At 51.4% G+C, this 20,279-nt stretch overlaps 1 protein-coding gene across 3 annotated transcripts in view; it reads right to left on the bottom strand.

The window, feature by feature from the left end:
* Window positions 1-20,279, bottom strand: part of ADAMTS7 (ADAM metallopeptidase with thrombospondin type 1 motif 7) — a 50,903-nt gene that overhangs the window by 28,516 nt on the left and 2,108 nt on the right. For all 3 annotated transcript variants that reach the window (XR_004185087.1, XM_031668441.1, XM_031668442.1), the window contains exons 2-6: window positions 10,736-11,091; window positions 8,495-8,660; window positions 7,154-7,350; window positions 826-909; window positions 356-480 (exon numbers count right to left, since the gene is read on the bottom strand). Coding sequence is in view for 2 of the 3 variants with exons in the window: in XM_031668441.1 (XP_031524301.1) it covers window positions 356-480; window positions 826-909; window positions 7,154-7,350; window positions 8,495-8,660; window positions 10,736-11,091 (928 nt within the window). In the remaining variant the exon portion in view is untranslated. The remainder of the gene's footprint in view (window positions 1-355; window positions 481-825; window positions 910-7,153; window positions 7,351-8,494; window positions 8,661-10,735; window positions 11,092-20,279) is intronic.

Raw genomic sequence — 20,279 nt, 5'->3', positions numbered from 1 at the left:
TGTGGAACTAATGATATCTGAGGAAGTCTGCGGATGGTATCAGTGTCAGTTTCCTGGTTGGGATACTGTGCTCTAGTCATGCAAGATGTTACTTACCACTGGGGGAGATGGATGAAGGCTATAGAGGCCCTCTCTCTATTATTTTTGACAACAGCATGAAAATCCACAATTATTTCAAAATAAAAAGACCTCCCCAAGTGCAGACAGAATCCAGCCTTGGGCCAAAGGTGCGGAAACTCTCCTAAAAATGGGGATCCCTGAGAGCACGGCCCCCTCCTCCACCAGGGCTTCTCCCGCAGGGCTGTGAAGCACCTCCCTGCGATGCAGGCTCCCACCCTCCTGCAGCTGGCAGTACCTGGTGAGCAGGATGGCGGTGTCATGGTGCAGGGGGTGGGTGTCCCCCTTCATGTTGATGCTTTTCTGCCACTTGCAAAAGCTCTTCAGGGTGTTGTCTGCATGGTGCGTGATCTTTAGGTCCTCCTGGGGGCAGAGAGAATGACCGCTCATGCCTCCCCTGAGCTCTGAGAGGGTCAGGCCCAATTCTCCTCCATATAAAGGCAGGAGACAGAGACCCAGCAGGGCAGTGGGAGACCAGCAGGCACCAGTCCAGCTTCTGGCCTGACCACCCCTCCTGTAGGAACCTCCTGCAGAGGACCTGGGACCTGAGAGAGGGTCAGTCAGGAACCAGGGGGTGGCAGGGGACACAGTCCAGGCCAAGGAGGCCTTCACTGTGCCCTTCCATACAGAGCAGCACAGGTCATGGTGCAGGAGGGCTCTGGCAGCCGAAGCCATTGCCGGGCAGCGTGGGACCACATGAACGCTCACCTCTTCATCTTCCAGAAGGACCAGGCGCACAATGGTGATGTGGATGGGGTTCCCAATGCTGGGGTCATGAAACAGGCCAGCCACCTGCCCAAGAGATGGGGGGGTCAGGCTGTCACCAGGATGAAGGATACAAGCAGCCAATGCTCACCCCAACCCACCCACCCACCCAGGGCAACGCACACCCATGCTCACACACAGGGATGCTGACACGGGTACACACAGGCTGCACAGCGGACAGGTGATGCACGTACACGAATGCATGAGTGTCCCCACACCTCACACACACTGCCCCAACCCAGCAGCAGCAGAACCTGGAGAGGACAAGAGGCCTCCGAGGCCCCTTCCCAGAGTTGCAGCCTCTCTTGAGCACCAGTTTGGGATCTGCTTCCAAGTACCAACTCCATGCCCACCCAGCACAGGCAACGGCAGTTAAGACCTCCAAATGCTGGTTTCTTGGCCTGTCTCAGGGCCCTAGTCCTCCAACTGCCCCTGGTCTATGACAGCAGTGCCCTCCTGACCTGGGGATGCCAGGACCAGCATCTCAGGAGTGCGCCCTCCAGTGAAGCGTAGACCTGGGCAGGGCCCAGAGAGTAGAGTGAGGGTAGGCACAGGGCTATGGAGCCTCCCCACTGCTCTGCTATTCCATCTCCCCAGGACTGGCAGCCATGGGGCCAAGGAGGCAGGTATGCACATCTATCAGAGTCCCCATGGCTACATGGGGCTCCCTACTGAGCCCCAGGAGACGGGGCTATCCCCAAAAGATGGAAGATAAGCCAAGGTGAGGGGAAATGGGTGGGGAAAGCCATCTGCTCTTTTAAAATTAAAACTCCCTCAGAACAAAAAAGAGGCCAGCCCATGACTGGGGATAGCTGGCCGGTTCCCAGAGGGCAGAGATGGCAGAACAGGCCAGTTGTGAGTTGGCGTCTAGCAATGCATCAAGAAAAATAATATTAAAATAGGAAGGGACCAAACAAACACTGTTAAGAGGGCACCAAAGCCCCTGATTATGGGGATGAATGACACTCTCAGAACCCAAGGTCAGAAATGGGGAAGATAAACAGCAATATCATGGACCACCGTCGCCTTCACACACAGGCTGGCAGCCTGGGAGCCCTGAACCATCTTTCTCCAATACAGCCAACTAATTTTGCCTCCCAAGTTTTGCCTGACTCTGTCTCTTCTCTCCATCTCCAACACCACTGCCTCGTCCAAGTTGCCATCATCATCTCGTCTGCTCAGTTGTTGAGGTCTCCTACGAGTGTACCCATATTCTGCAGCCCTTCCAGGCCACCTGCAGCCTAGTGGCTCCACCATCGGTCTTTGAAATGCAAACCCAATCATGACACGCCCTTGCCTAAAGCAGTAAGTGGCTCTTCACTGTCCAGGAAAAGGACGGAAGTCCCCAGCCTAGCCAACAGGCCTCTTGGATCTGGTCTCTGCCTTCCTCTCTGACCTCCCCTTGCCTCCCTCTCACTCTCTGGCTCCAACCACTCTGTCTTTCTCTTAGAATCCCATAATTCTTCCTAACACAAGGTCTTTGCAGATGCTATGGCCTCAGCCTGGAACATCTTCCCACCTGTCTTCCCCAAGTTACCTCCTATCCTCTCTCCTGCCCTCAACCCCTTGTCATGTCCTTTGGGGAGCTTTTATTTGATCTAACACTCCCAAAGCACTATGAATTTGTCCTTCCTAGCACCTCCCTCCATTGCTCCTTCATCGTCAACAAGGTAATGGTTTCATTAACTAATGTCTGTCTCCCTCAAGAGACCACAAGCTCCATGAGGACACGGCCAGGTATATGTAAACTTCCTCTTAGAGCCCCAGTGACATGTCTTGTACCTGGAACATGATGGTTACTCAAGACATATTTGTTGAATGAATGAATGTACCTTGGGTACTTGCTCAATATTTCCAATGTATTATCTCATTAAAAATAAACAGTGGAGGTTGGGTGTGGTGGCTCATGCCTGTAACCCCATACTTTGGGAGGCCAAGGCAGGTGCATCACCTGAGGTCAGGAGTTCGAGACCAGCCTGGCCAAATGGTGAAACCCATCTCTACTAAAAATACAAAAATTAGCTCGGCGTAGTAGCGCATGCCTGTAATCCCGGCTACCTGGGAGGCTGAGGCAGGAGAATTGCTGGAACCCAGGAAGGCAGAGGCTGCAGTGAGCTGCGATTTCACCACTGCACTCCGACCTGGGTGACAGAGCAGGACTCCATCTCCAAAAGAAAGAAAATGAAGAAAGGAAGGAAGGAAGGAAGGAAGGGGAGAGAGAAAGAGAGAGAGAAAGAAAAAAGAAAGAAAATGGGGTGAAAAGGGACCTGTCTTGCTATCCTTGGGACAGACCCACCCAAGCTCTAGGACTCAGGTCTGAATCTAGCACAGGGAGAACACTGATAAATTGGGCTCTGTAGGTAGCGTTGGTAAAGAAAGGTGTGGCTGTCCTGAAGGTGGCTGTGGGTCAAATACTGCAGCAGCCAAAAAAATAGCCACAGCCAACCTTGAATGAGCCTAACATGTACAGTCCCTGTGCTGGGGGCTTAGCATGCATTATCTCATTTAATCTTCTTACTTCTAAGGTAGGCACAATTATCCTCATTTTACAAATGAAGTAACTGAAGCTCAAAGAGAGGGTGAAGCTGGGCTCAGAACCCAGGTTTCACTGCTTCAAAGCCCCTGCTTATTTCCTAAATTTGGGGAATGCTGCCTGCCTATTCTGTTGGGGATTCTCAATGCATATTTATTTTGAGGGCTCTGAGAAGTTCTGTAGTAAAGAAGTCTGTTTTACCTTTTTTTCCCTTTTGAGACGGTGTCTCACTTTGTCACCCAAGATGGAGTGCAGTTGCATGATCTCGGCTCACTGCAGCCCAGCTGCAGCCTCGACCTCCTGGGCTCAAGCAATCCTCCCACCTCAGCCTCTCAAGTAGCTGGGACTACAGGCGTGCACCATCATGCCTGGCCTGTTTTACTTTTTTTAACCCTGTGTGGCCAAACTTACTCAACAGCAGCATCTTTTTTCTTTTTTTTTTTTTTTTTTTTTTTTGAGACGGAGTCTCACTGTGTCTCCCAGGCTGGAGTGCAGTGGCGTGATCTCGGCTCACTGCAAGCTCCGCCTCCCGGGTTCACGCCATTCTCCCGCCTCAGCCTCCCAAGTAGCTGGGACTACAGGCGCCCGCCACCGTGCCTGGCTAATTTTTTGTATTTTTAGTAGAGACGGGGTTTCACCATGTTAGCCAGGATAGTCTCGATCTCCTGACCTCGTGATCCACCCGCCTCGGCCTCCCAAAGTGCTGGGATTACAGGCTTGAGCCACCGCGCCCGGCCGAGCAGCATCTTTTTTCACAGTACACTACTGGCATTCTTTGGAACACATTCCCTGAAATATTCCTTGGGAAATGCTACAATGAGACAGAGTCCCCAAGTGCAGGATTGTGCTCTTCCACATCCATCACTTTATCCCGGGTAGAGCGATGGCTCTCAACAAGTCAGTCTTAAATAGACATCTGATCCTGAGGGAACATCTGTTCCCCATCCTTCTGGCCCACCCTGTCTGCCCCTCTCCAGGGCAGATTAAGGGGCACAGGAGACAGAATGGGGCTTTGGAGGCAGACAGACCTGAGTTCCAGTCCCAGCTCTACCACTTACTAGCTGTGTGACCTTGAGCGAGCCCCTTGACCTCTCTGAATCTTTGTTCCCTCAACTCGAAAATGGGGATGAGGGCCGGGTACAGTGGCTCATGCCTGTAATCCCAGCACTTTGGGAGGATGAGCCAGGGAGAACAGCCTGGCCAACGTGGTGAAACTCCCTCTCTACTAAAAACACAAAAATTAGCAAGGCATAGTGGGGCACGCTTGTAATCCCAGCTACTCGGGAGACTGAGGCAGGAGAATCACTTGAACCCAGGAGGAGGAAGTTGCAGTGAGCTGAGATCATGCCATTGCACTCCAGCCTGGGCGACAAGAGTGAAATTCCATCTCAAAATAAATAAATTAAATAAACAAATAAATAAAATGGGGGTGAGGCTTAGGTGAGATGTTGGGTGTTGAACATTGGACAAAAGGTAGACAGATATTCACAAGGCTCCAGCCCTAACCCACCAGGGCCTCAGCCCACAATACAGCCGTCCTCAGAGGCTGGCCACATGGGTTCCCATGTCCCTGCCATCCTTGCAGCCTCCTAGGGGGTCCAGCACTGTCAGGCTCAAAGGTGCCCCCAACCCCTGGTGGGTTAGGGCTGGAGCCTTGTGAATATCTGACCAATGCTGGGCTCACCAGCTCAGAAAAGCTTGATATTGTCAGAGCAGGTGAGTGTGAGAACCAGGCCCACCCTCTCCCCAGGGATGGGGCTTACCAAGTGAAAGCGTGGGTCCTATGAGCCAGGGCAAGGCAGCCAGGAAGGGGCCAGGCCCTGGGGGGCAAAAACACCTGAATCCTGTCACCCAGGTTAAGTTATGGGGCACCTGTTGGGCTGGGTGGGTCTTTTTTTTTTGAGATGGAGTCTCGCTCTGTCACCCAGGCAGGAGTGCAGTGGCGCGATCTCAGCTCACTGCAACCTCCGCCTCCCAGGCTCAAGATCCTCTCACCTCAGCCTCCCAAGTGGCTAGGACTACAGGTGTGCACCACCACACCCAACTATTTTTTGTATTTTGGTAGAAATGGGGTTTCACCATGTTAGCCAGGCTGGTCTCCAACTCCTGACCTCAAGTGATCTGCCCACCTCAGCCTCCCAAGGTGCTGGGATTATAGCCGTGAACCACAACACCCGCTCAGGTGGGTCTTACTTTGCCCAGAATCTGGAGCACAGGGAACACTCAGAAAAGCGGGTGTGAAATGAACCCAGTTAATCATCAGTGGCTCCAGCCAGCCTCCTGGGTCTTTCAGGCTGAGCCCTCAAAGTGCTGAGAATGAGAAGGAGGGAACCTCAAGGCCTGAGAACTTGGTCTTGCCCCTTGCTCCACCCCTATAGCCCAGGGGCCAGGCCCTGCTGTCCAGCAATAGCCCTGCTGAACCCTGGCTGTTAGTGGCTTCCCTCCCTAGGCAGATGAGGCTTGATCTGGGCCTTCAAGGCCTCAAATGCCAGGCAGAAGGCTGTGACTTTTATTCCATATGGAACAGGGAGCCAATGAGGGTGTCCCAGTCAGGGAAGAACTGGCCCAGAGCTGCATTTGCTGATGAGAACTCAAGTAGTGGGGATGTGGTGGTCAGCACGTAGAGAGAATAGCCCTGGACGCAGTCCCTTCCTCTCTCTGAGCCTCAGGTTTCACAGTGATAAACTAGGGGGCCAGACACTGGATGATCTCAGAGGGTACTTCCTTTAGGGTTGCAGGAGGTGTGGGGCTGGCAGGGGGAAGCAGCAGCATAGGATCCTGGCCCCAGGGCTCCTTTAGATGTCATCCTGTTCACAGCACACACCCTTACCTTGCCCCCAACCACCCAGCCCAGGAGAGAAACAAGGTTATATGGTGGCCTGCCCACCAGGTGGCTGCTAAGAATGCCAGGAGCAGAGATCTTTCCTCCCAGGGGCTGCAGGAAGCAGCTTGAAGCCTGAGGCCTCCCACCTGCACCCACAGGGCAGGAGCAGGGAGTGGCGGCTCTGCAGTAGTCGGCTCCAGGAATCACCAGCTGCAATCAGCCACAGTTCCCCTGGTGGGACTTAGGACACCTGGGCTCCCATGTGGCTCTACCCTGCCTCGTTGTGTGACCTGGGCAAGTCACTTGTCCTCCCAAGGCCTCTGATACCTCATCCATCATATGGGGTCAAGAGCAGTTTGCCAACCCCACAAGGTACTGTCGTCATGCCCAGTTCACAGATGAGCAGGCTGAGACTCAGACAGGGCAAGTGATTTGCCCAAGGCTGCCAGCTAGTGACCACAGAACTGCACAGATCCTTCCCACTGTAATGTGTGCTGATCTCTCAGGCAGGGTCTCAGGCAGAGTGTGGTCTCATCAGGCATTTCTGTGTTTCCAGCATCTAGCACAGGTCCTGACACAAAGGAAGGAGGTATCTGTGCAGGGAAGCATGAATGAACCAACTAGTCTATGAGCCCCGAGGCAGGCACAGAGTTGTGGCTCCCGCTCCCCCTCCCGGTGGCATGACACCCTGTGGTGTCCCCACAGCAGCCCTCTGTCCAGGCTCTCTCATGGTGACTTGCTGCCAAGACCCCCACCCCTTCCTGCCTCAGGAGCTTGGATACCCTTCTTCCTGCTCGGGGCCTGGACCTGGGTCTGGGGTCCAGCCTGCCAGCCTTCCTGCCCTGCACCCACTCTTTGCACCCCCATCCCCCAACACTATCCCCTCCACCCACTCCTGGCCCACACAGACTCACCATGTTCATGATGGTCAGCACATAGCTCTCAACCTGCGGCTGTCCGTGGTACTCCACCATTTTGGCATCAGCTACCACCAGGGTCTCCACCCACTTCTCTTTGCTGACCGACCGCTGGTGTAGACGCCTTAGCCGTGGCCGCTGCCATTGCTGCCGCTGCTCCCAACGCTCCCGTCGAGGCTCCAGCTCCGGGGACACTGGAGGTCCAGATGGGGTGGGGTTAGCTGCCAGCAGACTGGCCCAGGGCACATGTCTCCAGGGCCTCTCCTCAGTGAGCTCTCTCTGGGGCACTGGGAACCACACTGAGATCAGAGGCCAGGGGCCTGAATTCTCCTCCTGGCTCTGCCCCAGATCTGTGCTGTGTGGCTCTGCCTGGTCACCTTCCTTCTCTCATCTTGAGATTCCCTAACTAAAAATAGGAATAAGTTGATCTGCCTCACAGGGGGACCTCAAAGGGCAAATGAAATGGTGGATATAAACACAGTAAAGTACTGTGTCCATGGGAGGGGAACTCCTGGGCCTGACAAAGCTGGCAACTGAGCCCCTATCTCCCTGTGTCACTTCCTCCCCTCTTGGGGGGTTAGTACATCCCAACACAGGCTGACCTCACCCTCTAAACCCCAGCCTGAGGAAGCTGGCCAAGATCCAGCCCAGCTGGCCCTCCTGGGCCTGCTCCCCTGACCCAGGCTGCTCCAGATCAGAAGAGGAAGCACATCTATGAAGCTGGGGAAACTGAGGCCAAGAAGCATGCTTCCGTGGATATGTGCTCCAGCAAATAGAGGACCAGAGCTGTGGGCAACTTGAGATTGGCATGCCAGCCAAACATTCCCCAAACCCTAGCAACCCTTAGCAGGCAGCTCCTCACCTGGACTGGCCAGCACTGCTGCTGCTCTGCAGAGGAGGCACTGGGTACCACACTCCAATTCCCAATAATAGAGGTAGTTATTCTAGGGTGGGAGCAGGGTGGCGGAGGGAGGGAGGTTCCTGGCTAGTGGCCCTGTTGGAGCTGGGCACTGGAGGAAGAATGGCTGGCAGAGCCAGGTGCCATAGGCTGTGGGGGGGAGGGAGCAGAGGGAGGTTGAGCCCCAAGGTGGGAGAAGGAGGTGAGATGGAGCGGAGGAGATCAGTCTGGGGGACTGACTGGGGCAGGCCTGAAAGGCAGAGGACACAGTCTTGTGGCACAATTAAGGGCACAGGCTATGGTGATGTATCCGTCTGTCTATCTGTGTCCCCTGGTCTAAGGGGCACTGGGCATGGGGATGTTAAGAGGGGCTTCTAGAAAGGCCCCTTCATGTCCCCAGGCCCAGCACCCACCCGAGAACTGGGAGCAGAAGAGCATACCTTGCACCCCACAGGTGCTTGGAGCACTGGAATCACCCCATTGTGCCAACCTCTCCGGGACCTGACGCTTGTACACCACATGGGGCTGGGCGTGGCCAGACCGGGCCGGGGCACCATCCAGGGGCTCAATGAAGTAGTCCTCATTGGAGAGCTGGAACACACCTTTCTGGGGAAGAAGCACTAGGGTCACACAGGGAGGGCTGGCCCTCAGCTGTTCTTCCTGCATGTCCCAGAGACCCGTCCTGTCCAGCTGAGCCCCCACTGCCCACACCACCTGTGACTGCCCACAGACACTCTGCACTTTCATCCCACTGGGCCTTTGCACACTCTGTAGCCTCCACCTGGAAAGCCCATTTCACACACAGCCAAACCTTCAAAGTGAAGCTCAGAAGCCTCCGCCCCTGGGGATGCTGCCCCACACACCCACCCCATTAGGAGAGGGAAATGGGTCTGCATCCCAATCTGACAAAATGGTGTCTTCCAGAGTCTCAGACAGCTATCCTGAGCAGGGCAGCTTGTGTCCAGGCCTCCAGGCTATTCTATATCTCCTCTGCATGCCAGCCATTTCCAGCACTGTGCTCCCTCCCAGCTGGCCAGGGCTTCTGACCTTCCCTCTATCTCCCTAAGGCAATGAATCACTCCAAAGCATCTACACCCACACCCGAGCAGAGGAGATGCCCATGGCCACCAGGACACCCTGTTCTCTGGGCCCAGGGCCGCCCAGAGAAGGGAAGCTGGTAGGAGTGTCTTGGACATGTCCGCCAGCATTCAGAATCCACAGAGGGGAGGGGCCCTGGGAAGCATCTTTGATGCCCACTACCTCCTAAGGAAGCTCAGGGCTCCAACAGGGAAGAAGGTCGTCTTACGTGTCTCGGACTTCCCCTCGTAGGCACCAATTCTGCCCCTTGGGTCACACAGGACCAGGGAGCCTGGAGGGAGGGCTGGAGAGTGCATCAGCTCTTGGGTCTGGGGACCTGGGTATGAATGCAGAGTCCCCCCCCCCCCACCCACCACTCACTGAATGACTAGGTGACCCTGGGCAAGTTCCCCTCTGAGCCTGTTTCCTCATCTGTGAAATGGGAATGACGCTCCGTGTGCACAGCTGCTGCTCAGGCTCAACAACATCAACTGTACATTAAGGGACAGGCACAGGCTCCATAAATGAGAATACTGTGCAGGGTAGATGGGCCTTCAAAGGTCCAGATGTTGTGCAGCTTATGTTGTGGGCTGCCCTGTCATTAGGCCCTGTGCAGCCACAGCCCATGGTTTTTGCCTGAGCAATCTAAGCTGAGGGCCTCCTGGGAACAGTGGACGCTGAGAGTGTGCACACATCCCCTACTCCTCCCAAACCCCCACCCTCCAGAGCTGGGAGAGTGGGGCTGGTCACCTGAACACGAACAGAAAGGGGCCCTGCTCCGCCTGGAATGGAAGCTGCTCTAATCAGCCCCAGACAGGGAGCCATTAGGGCTGCAGGCAGTAGCCAGCACCACCCTTCAGCCAGACCAAGCCAGGAAGCTGAGGCCTGCTTTTCCCGGAAGGCTGATCCGGGCAGAGGGGCTGAAAGGGGTTCCTCACCACACCCTGCAGAATGGCTACAGGGTGAGGGGTGGCTTTCCTGGAGAAGAGCAGCCTAAAGGGACCTGTGAAGGAACAGTCATAACTGATGCCCCAGGGAAGAGAAGCCAACTGCTTTTTCGGTTACTTAGTCCAGTCAAAGAGAGTTTCTCAAAGTGGGATCTCTGGACCTGCATCTTCAATATTACCTGAGACGGTTTCAGAAATCCAAGTGTTTGGGCGCCACCCCAGACCTACCCTGCAAACATTCTGTTTAAACAGGGCCTGCAGGTGATTTGAGCTCATAGTAAATCTTTTTTTTTTTTTTTTTTTTTTTTTTTCTTTTTTAGTGCCTAGGGTCTGGCTGTATCACCAGCTAAGCTCTATCATCACACCCTACATCCTTGAACTCCTGGGCTCAAGTGATCCTTTCGCCTCAGCCTCCCAAGTAGCTGGGACTACAGGTGCACCACCACCTGGCTTTCACATTAAACTTTGAGAAGTGCTGTCCCAAAGATCAACGAGGCCTGCGTTGTCACTCCCACTTCACAGGCGTGAATACCGAGGCTGGCAGAGGAAAAGTGCCCTGGGCAAAGCCACCAGACAAGTGCACGGCAAGACTGGAGCCAATCTCCACATCCCCACCACCCGAGACTGCCCCAAGTATACATGTCCCAGCGCACTCACCAGGCCGTCGCAGGCGCTGATGGCCGCCAGGCCACCCTCGAGCTCGGGGTCCTGCACCTCGCCAAGCAGGTGGCAGGCGGGGTTGTGGGCCTGGATGTGTGCACGACCCAGGCCTCCGCGCCGCCGCGTCTCGCTCACAAAGCCGGGCGCCAGCAGGTGCTGATTGGCGGTCAGGTTGAAGCGCAGCTCGCGCCCGCGGTATTGCAGCTGGTAGAAGGCGGGCGCGTCTCGGCGCACAGACACATCCCGCTTGCGCAGTGCGCGGGGCCACAGCTCGTAGGACAGGAAGGAGCCCCCCGCGTCAACGCGAACCGGGTGCACGATGTCCAGTGCCGCCCGGCCCTCAGTTGCACGTCCTGCAGGGAGAGAACCACAAACGTCTAAGCCCAGGGCAGACCCGGGTCCTTGCTGGTGGCCGGAGACAAGAAGGGAGTGGCCAAGAGGGGGCTGCTGGAGTCAGAGTATCTGGATTCAAATCCTCCCTGGGCTATCTACTAACTTTGCCATTTCATCTTTCCGTGCCTCAGTTTCTCCATCTGGATCGTTGCAGTAACTTATTTTGTTGTTGTTGTTTGTGTTTGGGGTTTTTTGTTTGTTTGTTTGTTTGTTTTGAGACAATCTCGCTCTGTCGCCCGGGCTGGAGTGCGTGGTGCGATCTCGGCTCACTGCAACCTCCGCCTCCTGGGTTCAAGCGATTCTCCTGCCTCAGGAGTAGCTGGGACTACAGTCACACGCGGCCACGCCCAGCTATTTTTTGTATTTTTAGTAGACACAGGATTTCACCATGTTGACCAGGCTGGTCTCAAGCTCCTGAACTCAGGCAATACGCTCGCTTCGGCCTCCCAAAGTGCTGGAATTACAGGCGCGAGCCACTGCGCGCCCGGCCTGGATTGCTGCGGTAACTTCTTAACAGGTCTCTCTGTTTCAACTATTGCCTACCCCAGGTGCCCCTCCCCTCGTGTTTTCAATATAGAAGCCAGAAAGATACATTCAAAACCAGCGCGATCATGGTCTTACTCTGCTCAAAATCCTGTAATGGTGCCCATCTCACGGAGCAAAAGACAAAGTTCTGGCCTATATGAGGCCCTAGGCAAGGTAACCTCTCCAGTCTCATTTCCAGCTACACCGCCTGAGTTCCCTCCACTCCGCCCACTGGCCTCCTTGCAGTTCCTCCACAGGCCAGACATGCTCCTGCTTCAGGATTTTGCATTGATGTTCCCTACACCTGAAACACTCTTCTCTCTGTTTTCCACGTGGCTAAAGCACTCACTCTTGAGTTCTTGCTCAAATGTCTCCTTCTCAATGAGGCCTCCTCTAATGACTTTATTTTAAAATTGCAACTCCCTGGCTCTCCCTATCCCCCTTCCTTGCTTTGTTTTTCCCCATAGCACTTCTGACATACCATATCACTTAGCATTTTCAGTATTTTTTCTATTTATTTGTTTTCTTGCACCCCTCTCAATGTAGTCTAGGAAGGCAAGAATCTATATTCTTTGCACTTTTTTTTTTTTTTTTTAATAGGGTCTTGCTCTGTCACCCAGACAGGAGTGCAGGTGTGCAATCATAGCTCACTGCAGCCTCCAACTCCTGAGCTTGAGCCATCCTCCCATCTCAGCCTCCCAAGTAGCAAGGGACTGGGACTACAGGTGGGTGCCACCACACTTGGCTAATTTTTTTTTATTTTTAATTTTTTTAATAGAGATGGGATCTCACTATGTTGCCCAGGCTGGTCTCAGACAAACTCCTGGGCTCAAGCAATCCTTCTACCTCAGCCTCCCATAGCGCTGGGATTACAGGTGTGAGGCATCAAGGCTGGCCCTGATTAATTTTTTTTTTTTGGTAGAGATGGGAGTTTTGGTATGTTGCCCAGGCTGGTCTCAAACTCCAGGCCTCAACTGATCCTCCCACCTCAGCCTCCTAAATTGTTGGGATTACAGGTGTGAGCCACCACACTTGGCCCTTTATATTCTTTGTTGAAGATTTAAGTGTCAGAGGAAGTGTCCAGAACTTAGTCCTTTTTTGGTATTTGTTGAATACCAAAATTCTACTCTGTAGAATGCAGATAACCACAGCACTTACACTCTCGATGCTGTTGTGAGGATTAAACCAGGTGAGCTACTCCACATTTAGCAGTGCCTGAGCCACTGGTGGAATATGATGGCAGTTATGATTGTTATGATTATTATTAGCCTGATGGATTGAAAAATGTGCTCTCAGGTGCGTGAGCATTCTGCAAATGTCTCCAAGCCTCCTGGAATGGGGAGACAGAGAAAGGCCACCCCAGTGGGGCTCCCTGGCCCCTAACTGCCACTTCAACAGAGTAGCTCTGGTTTCTTTCTTTTATATACAAGAATTCATTTAAAGAAAGCTTCCAGGGATGGAAAAAATTGGCAGACCTCTGCTCAGGCCCTTGCCGTTTAAAAATCCCTCTCTGTTGCTCTGTCCTCTTGGATTTCCCAGTAAGGCCTGGATTCTTATCCCTTTTTGCCACAAACTCCTTCTCCTCAGAACAATGTTTTGAAATGCAGTAAATAAAATACACAGGAGTGGTTGGGCACAGTGGCTCACGCCTGTAATCCTAGTACTTTGGGAGGCCGAGGCAGGCGAATCACTTGAGGTCAGGAGTTTGAGACCAGCCTGGCCAACATAGTGAAACCCCGTCTCTACTAAAAATGCAAAAATTAGCCAGGCTTGGTGGCGCATGCCTGTAATCCCAGCTACTCAGGAGACTGAGACAGGAGAATTGCTTGAACCTGGGAAGTGAAGGTTGTAGTGAGCCGAGATCGCATCACTGTACTCCAGCCTGGGTGACAGAGTGAGACCCTGCCACAAAAAATAAATAAATTAAATAAAATACACAGAAGTACCAAGGAAATTGATTATACTGAAATATAGTTATCCAAATAATTTAAGGCCAGGCATGGTTGTTCATACCTGTAATCCCAGAACTTTGGGAGAATGAGGTGGGAGGATCACTTGAGCCTAGGAGTTCAAGACCAACTGGGCAACATAATGGGACCTTGTTGCTACAAAAAAAAAAAAAAAAAAATTAGCCAGGCAAGGTGGTGCACACCTGTAGTCCCAGCTACTTGGAATGCTGAGGTGGGAGGCTCTCTTGAGCCCAGGAGGTCAAGGCTGCAGTGAGCCATGATGGTACCATTGTACTCCAGCCTGGGTGACAGAGTGAGACATTATCTAAAAAACAAAACATAACAAAACAAAAAATAATTTAAAAAGTAGGGTGTGGAATTAAACAAGATTTTGTGGCATATTTAACCACTATGGTTTTTTTTTTGTTTTTTTTGTTTTTTTTGTTTTTTGTGACAGAGTCTCTCTCTGTCACCCAGGCTGTAGTGCAGTAGCTCAATCTTGGCTCAACGCAACCTCTGCCTCCTAGGTTCAAGCAATTCTTGTCCCTTAGCCTTTCAAGTAGCTGGGACTATAGGTGCATGCCATTACACCTAGCAAGTTTTTGTATTTTTAGTAGAGACAGGGTTTTGCCATGTTGGCAAGGCTGGTCTTGAACTCCTGGCCTTGAGTGATCCACTTACCTCAGCCTCCAAAAGTGCTGGGATTACAGGCATGAGCCACTATGCCGGGCAACTATGGAAATGTTGAAGTAGTGATGAACGTAAACCTTATTTCAAGATACGTGCAACAATCGTAATGAGATAGAAAAATATTTGGTTTGTTCTATTGGTAACAAAACCACAGGTGCTGTTGGGATTTGCTAATGATATTCATAATTGAGGGAAATGCTAAATTTCTTTGAGAGGTTACAAAAAGTAAATATGTAATATTTTCCCATTCAAGTTCATGGATCCCCTGAGTTCACAGTCCCTTAGGCTGTGAAGCCCAAGTTAGGACACCTGCAGTAAGGTGTCCAGACTGCTTCCTAGGTGAGAGAGCAAAGGGAGGCTCAGAGAGGTAGACAGACTGGCCTAGAGCCACATAGTGACAGTAAGAATGACAGTGCTGAGACTGGAACTCAAGTCCCCCAAATGATTTCAGTCTCTTCAGTAACATTGCTCTATATTCTCAATACTCCAGCCCTTGCTGGGCCTCAGTTTCCCCATCATTAATGTGAAAAAGTTCAATTAGATCACGTTTCTCAAATCTCTTTGGCCACCAGGTCTAGTCTCAAAAGAAATCTCATGTGCTGGAGTTTGGGAGCGCCGGGCACCCATGCTTTCCTCCCCGGCCTTTTCCCTCTCTGCAGTTCCCAGGCTCTAAAGAGCACAGTTAGGAAACTTGGCAATCAGGAGTTTCTCGATTGGATTTATACCCAGCTCCCAGGATCCTGGCTGTTCACGACAATAGACTCTTCAGGCTTGCATGAATGCCTGAGTGCTCTGCTGACATCCCACCAGGGTTCCTTCTGCTGCTGCCCAGTCCAAAGCTCCATCCCAGCAGGCTACAGAAACCAAACCCGCCCTCCAGTCTGTCCTCTGCCAAACTGCATGTAGAGTGCCCTGCACATGCCAGTGCTGTGCCCCTGCTGAGAGCATCTCCCTCTGCTCCCAACCGCCCCAGCAGTGCCAGCCTCAAAGAACCTTCTCTGAGAGTCAAGAGACTGGGTAAGCTGGGGCAACGTTCTGTGTGGCTCTGAGCTAATCTTCCCTGTCATTGAGCTTCAGTGGGCCACTAGTGCAAGGATTTTCCAGACCTCACAGATAAGTTTCTTAAAAAAGAGTCCCAGGTCCCATCCCAGACTCACTAAATCAGCATTTCCAGGAAACTAGGACTAGGGACTGGGAAGCTATGTTTTTACCAAGAGCCTCCAGGAACTGTGATCCTCAGGAAAGTTAGGAAATCCCCCACTGGGAGTGAACCTGACTGGTCATCACAGTACCTGGAGAGCTCTGAAAAACTGCAGATGCCAGGACCCAGCCCAGAGATTCTGGTTCCACAGATCCAGGGCTCTGGGGGCCCTAGAATGTGTGTTTTCTGTATTTTTCTAGACCTTCCCAGGGATTCTGATCTAGCCAATTCAGAGGCTGGCATTCAGAAGCCACCGGACTGGAAGATTTAAGGAGACTCCTTGCTCTGACATCCTAATAAGGGTATATGGGACTACAACTCCTTAATCACAGCGTGCAGATTTGCTTGTGTTGATCAGTTATTGATTTTTTGGTTTGTTTTGGCTGACACAAATACTGAAAAACGTTTTAGTCAACTGCCAATGTTTAAGAATCACATGATCTTGGGGCTGGGCACAGTGGCTCACGCCTGTAATCCCAGCACTTTGGGAGGCCGAGGCAGGCAGATCACGAGGTCAGGAGATCGAGACCATCCTGGCTAACATGGTGAAACCCCATCTTCACTAAAAATACAAAAATTAGCTGGGCATGGTGGGGTGCCTGGGGTCCCAGCTACTCGGGAGGCTGAGGCAGGAGAATGGCGTGAACCGGGAGGTGGGCTTGCAGTGGCCGGTGAGCGCTGCCAGCCCTGGGCAATAGAGTGAACTCGTCTCAAAAAAAAAAAAGAATCACATGATCTTGTACAAAAATCTCAATTTTCAGCTTTTCTTGAAAAGTCTTATCATCCATCCATGTCAGCCTTAAATTTCTGCCTGGCAGAAGTGGCCAGGGTGGAGCAGTGAGTTCCCTTTAGGAAGGGCCTATGCTCCCCAGTCCTCAGCCCCCACCACTCCCTATTCATTCCCAGTACTGTGGCTGCAAGTAGGCTCCCTTTCCCATCATGCTTGTGTTTCCTTTCACTCAGTAAAGAACTGAGTCTCTAACAAAAGTGGGAAAACAAGAGATGGGCCAAGAGGCCCCACGTTTCAGGAAAAATCTGTCTCCCTGCCCACCTTGTTTGCTCATTTACATTACCTGCCTAGTCCATGGCATTTGGTATGTGACCCTTGGCTACTAACTGTGAGGGTGCACTAGGTGCTCCAAAGTCCAGGAAAGTGGATAAGATACCATCCTTGCCTTCAAATGGAGAAATGGCTGGATGCAGTGGCTCACACCTGTAATCGCAGTATTTTGGAAGACCGAGGAGGGCAGACTGCTTGAGCTCAAGAGTTGGAGACCAGACTAGGCAACATGGTGAAATCCTATCTCTGCAAAAAATACAAAAATTAGCCAGGCGTGGTGGTGTATGCCTGTAGTCTCAGCTCCTCCAGAGGCTAAGGTGGGAGGATCACTTGAGCCTGGGAGGCGGAGATTGCAGTGAGCAGAGACTGCACCACTGTACTCCAGCCTGGATGACAGAGCAAGACTCTGACTCCCCCCCAAACACACACACACACACACACACCCCAAAAAAAAAACAGAAAAATGGGTGTGGTAGATCCAAGACCCCCACTCTGGCACAGTGCTGACAAGGTCCAAGCAAGGGGAGGGGATGACACCTTATGAATGCATCAGAATGAAGAAAAGTTTCATCAAGGAGGATGCATTTGAGATGGCCCTTAACATACGTTAATTTAACAGTGAAGACAAGGAGGGCCTCTTGGTGGTAGGGGCACTGTGTGGTAAACCCTCAGAGAAGTGGGGGAAAAGCCAGAAGAATGGGCAACAAGAAGTTTAATCTTGGCCCAGGCATGTGTTTTGTAAAATGGAAGGCAATGGAGGGACAAAATAATGCACTATAGAGCATGGGCTTTGAAAGTAACAAGACCCCGGGCAGGCCCAAGTGGGCCACTTAATAGTTGTATAATCTGAGTCACTGCATGTCTCTGGGTTTGTTTCCTCATCTGCTTGGAGAATCCAGGCCAGAAAAACATGAGGAGGGGAGCCCAGGTCAAGGAGACGAAAATGACAGAGATAGGGAAGAACTGCTTCCCAGGTTCATTTCCAGTGGGGGATTTCCTAACTTTTCCAAGGTTCACAATTCGCGGAGACTACAATTCCAAGGCTCGTTTTGTTTTGTTTTGTTTTTTTGTTTTTTTGAGAGAGAGTTTTGTTCTTGTCCCCCAGGCTGGAGTACAATGGCATAATCTTGGCTCACTGCAACTTCCAGCTCCCAGGTTCAGCTCTCCTGCCTCAGCCTCCCAAGTAGCTGTAATTACAGGTGCGAGCCACCACGCCCAGCTAATTTTTTGTATTTTTAGTAGAGATGGGGTTTCGCCATGCTGGCCAGGCTGGTCTCAAACTCCTGACCTCAGGTGATCCACCCGCCTCGGCCTCCCAAAGTACTGGGATTACAGGCATGAGCCACTATGCCCACCCTCCAAGATTTGTTTTAAGTGAGTATTAACATTGGTTCCCAGGGCAAGGACAATCCCAGCCAAGGCAGCTAAAGATAAGCTGAAGGTCAGGGGGCACTGATGCCAACTAGCTCTAAAGTTCTCAACTGGAGGAGCTACATGACACTCTTTTAGGCAAGTTTTGTCCTCAAATGCATGTGGTTGGGGGATGGAAGCAGGTATGTAACTGAGGAATCAACCACTGGGGAGAAAAGGCCCCAAAAGCTTTAAAAAAATAAAGTATCTCTGGGGAAGGACCCATGCCCCAAGGGATGTACAGTCCTGTTGAGAATACCTGCTCTAGATCCTAGGCAAATATTGCAAGACAGAAATTCCAGATGAGTTACAAAGAAGCATCCTATTAAGTTCAAAAATGTGGACAGGGCTAAGTAGAGCTATGCTGCAGGTAAAAAGCATCCAGATTAGTGAGCTCTAGAGCCAGACAGGCTGGGTTTGAATCCCAGCTCTGCTACCCATATCTGTGAGACCATGGGTAAATTACTCAACCACTCAGAATCTCAGTTTCTCCATCTGTAAAATGGGGATGATAATAATTACAGCTGCTCTCTTTGGTTGTGTAAGAATTAAATAAGTTAGCATGTGAGTGCTTACAACAATAGCTGGCACATAACAAATGTGAGCTAAGTTATGACTGAAAATTAGCAAGAGAACTTCTAACATATACTTAGCTTTTTCTTTTAAAAACGTGTTGTTTTATCTGTTTGCCTAATGGCTTAAAAACAAACAAACCAAACCAAACCAAAACAGGGTTTTTTTCTTTTCTTTTCTTTATTTCTTTTTCTTTCTTTCTCTTTTTCTCTTTCTCTCTCTCTCTTTCTCTCTTTCTGGAGTGCAGTGATGCAATCATGGTTTACTGCAGCCTTGACCTCCTGGGCTCATGCAATCCTCCCACCTCAGCCTCCCAAGTAGCTGGGACCACAGGCATGGACCACCAGGCCTGGATAATTTTTAAATTTTTTTTGTAGAGATAGGGTCTCATTATGCTGCCCAAGCTAGTCTTGAATTCCTGGGCTCAAATTATCTGCCTACCTCAGCCTCCCAAAGTGCTGGAATTACAGGTGTGCATCACTGTGCCCGGTCTAAAACATCTTTTTCAATCAACAAGAAAAGAACAGACTTACAGGATGTTGCCACTTTTATTGCAATAATTTTTTTCTTGTTTTGTTTAGTTTTTGTTTGTTTGGTTTGTTGGTTGGTTTTTTATTTTGTTTTGTTTTGTTTTGAGACAGAGTCTCCCTGTGTCACCCAGGCTGGTATGCAGTCGTGCAATCTCAGCTCACCACAACCTCTGCCTCCTGGGTTCAAGTGATTCTCATGCCTCAGCCTTCCGAGTCGCTGGGATGACAGGCATGCACCAGCATACCCAGCTAATTTTTGTATTTTAATAGAGACAGAGTTTCACCATGCTGGCCAGGCTGGTTTTGAACTCCTGGCCTCAAGAGATCTGCCAGCCTCAGCCTCCCAAAGTGCTGGGATTACAGGCATAAGCCACTGCACCCCACCAGCATTAATTTTTTTTATAGTTAACTTGTATTGTTTTTTCATTAAAATATTTTCAAAGAGTGCAGGGGTAAGTTTAAAAATAAGTAACTTTCACTGTAGCCTACAGTTGACCCCAGTAGAGATGTTGGTGGCTGAAACTAGCACCACCCAGTGCCAGCAAGGAGTAATTGCAGGTTCCAGTCTCAAATGGTCATGTGCTTGCATCAGAACTGAGCCTGCAGAGCTCAAGTGACAGTGGAATGGCAACAGGCGCCATTCAGGAGGACTGCCAGAGATTCATGGCCAAATCTATTCTGCCAAGTCAGGAGGTCTGTTCTGATTGGACCAAGCTCCTGCCACATTGGGTGTTAAAAACTTTTAATATCTCCCCTGGGTGACAGAACTGTCACTTTGGAGTTTCTATCAAAGAAATGCCAAGATGGTGTTTACCCTCACCTCCCTATCAAGAACCTGAGTTACAATCCAGCCCTTCAAATGACCCACAGCTCATGCCAAGAAGGAAAAATACCCGGCAGGGTGGAGGGTGGTATGTGAATGCCCTCCTCTGTGAGTCCCAGTACGCACAGAAACACATGCACACAGGGTTCACATGTGCCACACAGCATGACGAGGAGACATGACTGGGCTCCAGCCTCAGAAACCCTAGCAGGTCCCTGGGTTAGTCACAAGTGGGGAAAAAGGATATGTTTTCCTAAAAGTGAGCCCAGGATGAGCCCTTTGGTCTCAAAGAAGGTAACATTCAGTAGGAGGAGGAGCCCCAGGCTTAGGTCCTGGGCTCCAAAGAAAATGACAAACAGGCCAGCAGCCTCAGAGTCACCAATCCCA

Source organism: Papio anubis, chromosome 7 (genome assembly GCF_008728515.1).
Source record: "Papio anubis isolate 15944 chromosome 7, Panubis1.0, whole genome shotgun sequence".
Lineage (NCBI taxonomy): Eukaryota > Metazoa > Chordata > Mammalia > Primates > Cercopithecidae > Papio > Papio anubis.
Note: the sequence above shows the minus strand (reverse complement) of the source record. Positions and strands in the feature narration are given on the sequence as shown.